Source organism: Arachis hypogaea, chromosome 11, assembly GCF_003086295.3.
Source record: "Arachis hypogaea cultivar Tifrunner chromosome 11, arahy.Tifrunner.gnm2.J5K5, whole genome shotgun sequence".
NCBI lineage: Eukaryota > Viridiplantae > Streptophyta > Magnoliopsida > Fabales > Fabaceae > Arachis > Arachis hypogaea.
The window spans coordinates 15,255,248-15,265,537 of NC_092046.1; the positions used below are offsets into that span (position 1 = coordinate 15,255,248).

The window sequence follows — 10,290 nt, forward strand, 5'->3', positions numbered from 1 at the left end:
AAGCGTCATAAATCGTTTGTGCCTCCTAAAACTCCAATTGGTTGAACTCAATGGAAAGGGGAGCTACGTTACCGTCAGTTTCTACCGAACAAAAGTGATGCCAAAGTGTAGAGGAGAAAGATACAAACACTTTTATCGGATTAGATTTTTTATTGGAATTACGGAGCTCAAGAAATTGAGCTCAAAAGGGTTAAGGTTCCATGGTTTCTCGTCACCCTCGATTCACTCTCTTCCTTTATTTTTCTTAATGGTTCGGTGGTGAATGAAAGAAAATGAGAGTAATGCAAAGTGAACATGATTAGTAATGATGGTAATGGATAAAAATTTGTGGTGATAAGCTTTCATTAGCTGTCATAGTTATATATATTTATGTATGCATGCATAAGCCACATTTGGCTTTGCTTGTTTTTTTTTTTTTTGTTACGGATTCGGCCCACGGATCCTACGTCCGGAATGGTCTCCGAACCTGGTTATCCGGGTCCGACCCGCTTCGTCCTTCTAGAAGATCTGGAACCAGCCCACTAGAGTTCCTAACCAACTTTCGAATTCAAACGTCTCACTTATCTTAGCCAAACAAGATAAGATAAGATAGCTACCATCACCTATAAATAGAGGACCCAGGTCCCTCCAGGTATTCATTCATTCCTCACACCTTCTACCTTTTAGATCTATTCTGACTTGAGCGTCGGAGTGTCTTTACAGGTACCACCCCCCATTACTCCAGTCAAATAATTCGGCATTCGCTTCGACCTGCAAGTTCCTGATCCATCTCTCAACCCGTACCGGAGGCATCCAGTACATTGGCATCGTCTGTGGGGAATTCGCAACGTCGTGGCGGCATGGCGGATAACCCAGAAGAGCAATCCTCAAATTCACTCACTTGATTTCTTGCTTGTAACTGAGAGCAAAAAGGAATAATGTTTCTTTAACTTGCATCACCTTTGCAGTGATAACACACCTTCGCCCTATTCCAACGGCGAAATCCCAAAGGAACAATGATACTTGCAATCACCTTCTTAGTGATAACACTCTTTATGCACCTTCGCCCTCCTCCAACGGTGAAATTCCAAATCCTCTGAGCCCAAAGTCTCACCTCCCTTTAGTGGGACACCTCCACCTCTTGGACCCTCTCATTCACCACTCCCTCATCCGTCTCTCCAAGCGCCATGGCTCCATCTTCTCCCTCTACTTCGGCTCCATGCCCACCGTGGTTGCTTCTTCTTTTGAACTCTTCAAGCTCTCCCTCCAAACCCACGAGGTCACCTCCTTCAACACCAGGTTCCAAACCTGTGCCATCCGCCACCTCACCTTTGACAACTCTGTCGCCATGATCCCCCCTTCGGACCTTACTGAAAATTCATAAGGAAGCTCATCATGAACGACCTCCTTAACGTCACCACCGTGGCCAAGCTCAGACCTCTCAGGAGCCATGAGATCAAGAAAGTTCTCAAGGTTCTTGCATAGATGCGGGGGATTGCCAAATCGTGGCGGCATGACGGAGAACCTTGAGGAGCAATCCTCCAGCCAACACCCCAACTCAAACCCACAAAGCCCAACTCCCGAACTCCAAGATAACACTCCTCCCACCCACGGGAGGATAACAAGCGCGGCACATCGCCAACCAACCCCAACCTAGCAATAACCAAGAGAAGACAACCATCCTCCTACTGAAGCCTGGCCACCCGACGGCCTGGGAGAAAAGGCGATCCAGATAATCCAACAGCTGTACCTCAGGGTGCAAAACCTCAAAGGCCGAGTTACACCCAAAGAATGGTACCACCCGGAGCACGTAAGCCAAGTGACCTCCAGGACCTGATCTCACTGCAATACCAGGAACACCAGGCCGCCTGAGCAACGACACAGCAAATGGCACGACCACAGCATTTTCCTAGACCCGAAACACCGACGCGGAGAAGACGACTGACGGCACCATCGGGAGGCCAAACGAGCAGGAAACATGCACGTGATAATGGAAGCCATCCCGTTCACAGAAAAATCCTTGAGAGCCAAACTGCTGAAGGACTTCAACAAGCCCACTGACATGAAATACGACGGGACCAAAGATCCCCAAGAACACCTAACGGCCTTCGAGGGCAGGATGAACCTAGAAGGAGCCGCCGACATGGTCCGGTGTAAGGCCTTCTCGATAACCTTAGCCGGCCCCGCAATCAAATGGTTCAACACCCTTCCAAATGGCTCCATAGCTAGCTTTCATGACATCTCCAGAAAAATCATGGCCCAGTGCACCACCAGGATCACCAAAGCAAAACACCCCATCATGTTGCTCAGAATCACCCAAATAGAAGAGGAATCCACAAGAAAATACCTCGATATGTTTAATGATGAGTGCCTAATGGCCGACAAACTCACGGACTCGGTCGTCAATCTCTGTCTAACCAACGGCCTCATAAATGAAGACTTCCAGAAACACCTCACCACCAAACTAGTTTGGACCACGCATGAAATTCAAAGCATCACAAGGGAATACATAAACGACGAAGAGGTAAGCCAAGTCGTGGCCGCCAACAAATGGCAGCACGGTAACACGGCACCTCGTAGTAACCCACCACCAAGAGATACACCAAAAGACCACCTCAAACCCGTGAATGCCGACCGACCACCCAGGGTTGGAAAGTTCTCGAACTACACCCCCTACCCATGCCCATCACTGACATCTGCCACCAAATAGCAGAACGAGGCATCCTTACGAAAGCGCGACAGCTAAAGTAACGGACAGGTGGCAACAAGCTACAACTACCACCGATGATATGTGCATAAAATCCAAGATTGCTTCGACCTAAAAGACGCCCTCGAATAAGACATTCGAATGGCAAACTCCCCAAGTTTATCAAAATCATTTGAGAACCTCAAAGAACTGAAAGAGAAAGATCACAAGAACGTGAAGGACGCAACTCGAAGACGATATGATAGGCATCCCAAGAAAGTCCGAAAACCGACCCCACCATAATCGTAAATGTCATCATTGGAAAGGACGCGCTGAAAAAGTCAAAATCAGCAATAAAAAAGGATCTCAAAGTCCTAGCCGTAAGAAACCAAGCACCAATCTCCTTGGTTCTAGCAGCAATCACATTTTTTCACGATGACTGCCAACACGGCACTTCGGCGAAAGACACCCCATTCGTCATCTCGGCAAAAGTCGGAACCAGACTTGCGAAAAGAATACTGGTCGACACCAGAGCTGATTCCAACATCCTCTTTAGAGTAGCCTTCGAAAAGCTGGGTCTTTGAAACGAAAATCTGCAAACCCACCACAACTGGGTTACCGGACTCGGAGACAGGTTTCTCAAATTGGATGATTCCATAGTGTTACCACTAACCATCGAAACCAGAAGCCAGAGGAAGACGATCCTCTCCGAGTCTGTGGTCCTCAAGGACTCCACTGCCTACAACATCATCCTCGGAAAAAAGATTATCAACAACCTATCCACCGTCATCTTCACCAAGATCCTAATCATGAAGTCTCAGGCCGATAATGGCACTATCAAAATAATACACGGGGACCGGGAAGTCGCAGTAGAATGTGAGAACACCAGCTCAGCCCTCCGCAAGAGATCCCGAGACGCGACAGGCATCTTCCTCGCCGACCTCGATGCACGCCAAGACCAAAGTCCATGCAGAACCATGGGAGAAAATGACAAAGAAGCAGAGTGGGACCTTGTAGACAAGGTCAGGAGCATAGCACACCTACGGGAGCTAGCCCTCAAACAGAGAATAAGCCTAAGGTACAATGACAGCATGGTACAACGAGACTTTGGACCAGGAGACCTCGTCTTACGACAAAATAACATCGGTCCACCCACTCCCAGAGAAGGGAAGCTCACGCCTAACTGGGAGGGTCCCTACCAAATCAAGACGGCAATCGAAAAAGGAGCCTACAAGCTCGAAAGACTAGACAGGACCAAGCTCCCAAGATCCTGAAATTCCACCAACTTACGGCGCTACTATATGTAGAAACATCCTTCCAAAACAACAAGATTGAGGTCATTTAAGACTATCTCTTTACCCTTTATATTTTGCCTTTTTCACTTGCATTTATTGCTTAAGTTGTTTAATCGTATATTTTCTTACTGGGCATTCTTTCCTACCCACATCGGGAGGTTTTAACGAGGCCCAAACCACAAATGAAATTCATTTTTTCAAAAGCATTGCCCCGTCCAACGACACAAACCAAATGCGGCTACCCCCGAGGATCGATCACCCCGAAGCCAACAAAACGGATATCTAAATAAGAAAATGGATATCCAAATAAGTAAACGGCTACACGGGAATTGATTACCCCGAGGCCAACAAAACGGATATCCAAATAAGAAAATGGATATCCAAATAAGTAAACGGCTACCCAGGAATCGATCACCTCGAAGCCAATAAAATGGATATCCAAATAACAAAACGGATATCCAAATAAGTGAACGGCTACCCAGGAATTGATCACCTCGAAGCCAATAAAACGGATATCCAAATAAGTAAACGGCTACACGGGAATCGATCACCCCGAGGCCAACAAAATGGATATCCAAATAACAAAACGGATATCCAAATAGGTAAATGGCTACCCGGGAATTGATCACCCCGAAGCCAATAAAACGGATATCCAAATAACAAAACGGATATCTAAATAAGTAAACGGCTACACGGGAATCAATTACCTCGAGGCCAACAAAACGGATATCCAAATAACAAAACGGATATCCAAATAAGTGAACGGCTACCCGGGAATCGATCACCTCGAAGCCAATAAAACAGATATCCAAATAACAAAACAGATATCCAAATAACAAAAATAGTGACTCGTGAATCGATCACCCGCAAAGCCAACAAAACGGAAATCCAAATAAGCTAAATAAATAAAGTCTTGAAATCGGCCCACCAAGAGGCCTAAAATAAGTTCACAATAACGGCCCAAAAAAGGCCCCACAAAACAAGCATGAGCTGACGGTCATCCAACTCGTGGAAAGCCAGACTGACCAACATCCTACCAATTGATGCAGGATGATGTCACGCCCTTTCCAAGCCCCTCACAGTCTCCCAAACTACAGAGAATCGGACTCCCCAACGACTTAGCATTGAGACCAAGAAAGCATACTCTCATGCTCCGGGAGCAACTGTTCCAGATCCGATCTCCGGACCCTTCTTCGGAACGGTCATCAAACCCGGCATGTGATGAGACGCCCAAACAACGTGCTCCTCGCTTGACCATGAAATGGCCAGGAACTCCCCAAATCCTTGACCTCGATCGGAAAAACCAAATAATGATCTCCTTGCCAAACCACAAACAGCGAGGAAAAGGTTCCTCCAGCGATGAGACCGAGCACCCTCACTCTCTCGCTCCGGGGGCAACTGTTACGGATCCGGCCCACGGATCCTATGCCCGGAATGGTCTCCAAACCCAGTTACCCGGGTCCGACCCGCTTCGCCCTTCTAGAAGGCCCGGAACCAGCCTACTAGAGCTCCTAACCAACTTTCGAATTCAAACGTCTCATTTATCTTAGCCAAACAAGATAAGATAAGATAGCTACCATCACCGATAAATAGAGGATCCAGGTCCCTCCAGGTATTCATTCATTCCTCACACCTTCTACCTCTTAGATCCATTCTGACTTGAGCGTCGGGATGTCTTTACAGGTACCACCCCCCATTACTCCAGTCAAATAATCCAGCATCTGTCTCGACCTGCAAATTTCTGATCCATCTCTCAACCCGTACCTGAGGCATCCAGTACAGTTTTCTTAATGATAATAATATGCATGCATAATTAGATTATGTGTCCTCATATTATTATTATTATTATTATTATTATTATTATTATTATTATTATTATTATTATTATATAAAAATTCACGTTTAACTTTTTTTTCCCTTAGTTCCATTTAATAATGATAATAATAATAATGATAATAATTTTTTAATTTATTTTTTAAAATATTTTGTTATAGTAAAAATTATTTAAAAATTTTAATAAATTTTAAATTTAAAATATCATAAAATTTAATTTAATTATTTTAAAAAAATAATTTTTATTAAATAAAATTATTAACAGATATAATAAATCGTAAATCATCCATTATTTAATTTTCAAAAACTTGAGTTGTTATAATCTGAGTCTCAAATTTATAGTAAAGTACAACTATGGTGCATGCAACCTGTTCTCGTGGGGTGCAAGACTCCTCTCTTTCTTCTATCCCTAGTCAATGATCCCTCTCACTCTGCAAAATTCTCATCTCAACAACCTTCGTAAAACCTGAATTCAAATTCTCACTTAACCAAATTCACAACGTTTAAGAAGAAAAAAAAATTAAAGAAATTCATCGATCATCCTAAATTTTATATTATTAATTATCTCAGTCAATCTAATTATGTAAATATTTATTTTAAATTTTTTCAGTATAAATATTAAATATATAGATTAAATAGTAATATTAAAATATGTTTTGTGTAGATATAAAATTAGTTATATATAGTTAGTTTATATTAATAATAATAATCTGTGCATGTAGAGATAACCATTACATAATGTGAATTTAGAATTATTTTATAATTTTATTAATTGTATTTGTTAGAGTACGATGAGAGTCAGAATTAAGTTTATTGCTTATTTTTACTAGTAATATTTTATATTAGAATATTTGTTAGTTTTTGTTTAGTGTTAGTGCCATAACAATTTAATTACGCCTTGTTGCTAAATTGATTAATAGAGTTTAATTTAGGATTTGTGGATAACTTGATTAATTATTTTAGATTGTATGAGAATATAAATTAGAATTGTTAGTTTAATTTATTAACCATACTTGCATGTAATAGAATAGATAGTAATCTGAATTTTAACTTTTTGATAATGTTAAGATTAATGATAAAGTTAAAATGCTAATAAAAATAAATAGTTATATTTTTATAGTTATTTTAATGTTATTTGTTAGAGATTAGAACTAATTATTGCCATAATATTAATAATTAAGCTAATAAAAATAATTATTATTTAGGTTTTATGTTAAAATATAAATAATTATTTTACTTTGGTGTATGTATGTGCAACAAAATTAGTTATAATGATAATTAAGTTAAAATTAATTTAATGAATAATTTTATTAATTATATAATTAGTTAGTTTAGTATAGAGGTTAAATTAGTTTTTTTAATGTTCATGTTAGTTTAAGTGTTTTAATTTATATATGATTAATTAATTGAGATAACTTGAGTTATTATTTGTTCATATTTTGTAGGGTGTATAAACTTTGATGTGTGTTTACATGAATCTATCGGGTGCATACAATTCGATTGTCGAATCTCTTTTGCAGGTCACTAAATTTTATCACGTATCTAAAGTTGGAGTAATCAAAAGTCAATTGACTTTGGTAACAACTTTAATAGAGATGACACTTAGATATTCATACTTTTTATCTTATAATTGGTGAGTGAATCGTTATATTGAAAAATATGATCCTAATTCTAGATATTCTAAAAGATAATCTTTTCGTGATAGGAACAACCATGACTAATCACGAGATAATAAAAGTTGAATGTTTACGTCAATTTGAAATTGTACCTAAAATAATTATAAATAGAAAAAGTTACATCAAAATGACTTCGATTAAAAATATAAAAGTCACATTACATTTGAATGATTGAGTTATCATTAAAAAATACGTGAAGTGTATTGTTATTTGGGTCAATCAAACAACACCAAATGCAAGAAGTGGAGAGCATTACCAACATGATTTCTATACCACAAGAATGCGGACTTGTCATTACATGAAAATAAGCAGCCCAATTTTCAATTTTAATATTAGAAAAAGAATCATAAAGGGAGAAAAAGTCATATAAATAAGAGTCATCAACCTCCTTGTCAATAATCTCTTGACTATTCCATACCTAAGTACACATTTTGGTCAAATCAAGATAAGAAAACTGAATATATTCGATCCTCCAATGACAGCAACAGGAAAATTATTACATGCTTGTAAAAAGTTAAGCGAACACCAAATACCATTTTATTACTTGCATACTTTTAGTACTCAACAATCATTGAGGTTTTTGCTATTTTATCTAAAATAGTGCTATAAGATATTTTTATCTTAATTAAGACTTTTCAAATTATGCTTAACTCAAATCATAACTAATCAAAAACTTTAAAAATTATCTTAAATCTTCTCAGACTAACCTTGACTCATAATAAGTCATATATATCACTGATACATCCTATCAATCTTATATATTATTGCCTCAAGTCTTTTCGAAATAAAAATAAATTTTATTGGGTTAAAGAGCAATGAGTATAAATATATAGAGGAATACTAGGAGGTCAGCAATTTTTGTGATTTGTAGCTATCACATAGCTATCAATGATGGTTTTAATGGTGTGAAATTGGTGTGAGATTTTATCCAATGACTCACTTTTCTTTGCTGGTTACATGCTGGCCAGAATTTAACAAAGTTGCTGCCCCTAAACTTTTCCAAATATATATTTTCTATATGAGATACACATATAGGTTTTGGGATCCTTGTTCTAAGATATTACTCTAATTGAAACTACTCAAATATGTACTTGATATTTTGGTGTATAATATACAATAAATCAACCTAGATTACAAACAATTAAGACTTTTCTTATGAGTTTAGAAAATAGTATTAAGTGAAAGAAAGAAAATATGATAATTTAAAGAAAAATGAACAGTTAAAAATATTCGAGTAAAACTTCGGTTTAATAATGTCAAAAAATCCATTTTCTTTCACTATGTGCTTAATTGCTTAAATGAGTAAGAAATACACATTTTTTTTATTTGGTACAACGATTTATGCATGCAGATTTGACAATATGGAATCTACTTGCAGCAGAAGAGAGATATAAACTACTTTTTCAAAAGGGTTTGGCTTGATTAACATATTACTTTTTGTAGTCAAAATATATTTGTTAATTTGAATGCCTTTCTAAAATTCTTTAATAACATGTCACTTGTTTCTAAGGTATTAGAAGGAAGACTTCATATCTATTAACGTGAGTTGATAGTTTAAAAACACCATTTTGCAGTGTTTTCGTGATTAACATGCTCTTCTTAGGTATTGATCATAAAAATTTTCTACTATTTAAAATTTGAATAAACCACTAGATATTGACTAATAATGAAAAATTTTAGATTATATTTATCTTTATTAATCTATCATAACATAAGCTCAGATATATGGAGCTAATAACAATAGTGAGAACCTTACAAGTTACAACAGACCTATAAAACTACTATTAAAATAGTAGATCAGTTACTCTTTTTGTTTGTTATATTTTATTTTTAATTAATTTTTTATTTTTAAATATTCATTTAAATTAGGATAATGGATATTTTGAAACTTAAATTAAAATATAATTCATAGAGTTATCCTAAATACTAATAATTCTATCATTAGCTATTTTACTAATTTATGCTTTTCTATTATTGATTTAATTAAGGATAGGATATGACTAAAAAAGAAATTTAATATTATAATAAGTTAATAAGTTTGGATTTTTTATTTAAATAAATAAAAAATATTTTATTTACTAAAATAAATAATTTAAAAAATAATTACAAAAATACGTAGCATGTCTTATCTCGTTTACCGTGTAAATGAGATAAGAGAGAGTGAGTGACACGTGTATATCTCGTTTACAGCGTAAACGAGATAAAACTGGGTGCGACCTATATATACATGTCCTTCACAGTGAGGTTCCGGGTCCCATTTCCAACCTTTTTACAACTTTTTTTTCTCTCTCCTATTATTTTCTGACTATATTATTGAGTAACACTAAGATGGCGCGCGTAAATGCACGCGCGTGATCCGGACATCAATCGTTAACGCAACATGGCACGTTGCCGAGGTAATCGACTTCGCGGTTATATAATTTTGTTATCTTCACGTTTATGTTATCGCATATATGTATAGTCATGGTTAGGATAGTTGCCAAAAATTAGAATACAATTTAAGATTTAGGTGGCTAAATATATCGTTAACAACGGTTGATTGATACGGTGCAATTGCAGAAATGTGGTTCTGATTTTTTTTTTGTAATTAAGTTATTAAACATATAATTATTAATTTAGATATTAAATATTGTGGTAGATGTTTTCCTTGAAATTAATTTAGATATTAACAACTGTTGACTGATATGTTTATTAATTTAATAATTTAATTATTAACTATTCAAGTAAAAATTATTTTTTAAATAAATAATTATATAATATTTTTTTATCTAAATTAATTTATTGACTAAAAGTTGTTAATTAGATTATTAATGACCGTAGA

The 10,290-nt window shown here is 36.9% G+C and overlaps 1 protein-coding gene across 1 annotated transcript; it reads left to right on the forward strand.

Annotated features, from left to right (window-relative positions):
- Nucleotides 1-294: 294 nt before the first annotated feature.
- LOC114924655 (2-hydroxyisoflavanone synthase-like) lies at nt 295-1,464 on the forward strand. The gene is given in 3 exon segments (XM_029289900.1): nt 295-310; nt 906-1,333; nt 1,336-1,464. Coding segments are annotated over 3 exon segments (573 nt in total).
- Nucleotides 1,465-10,290: the final 8,826 nt, after the last annotated feature.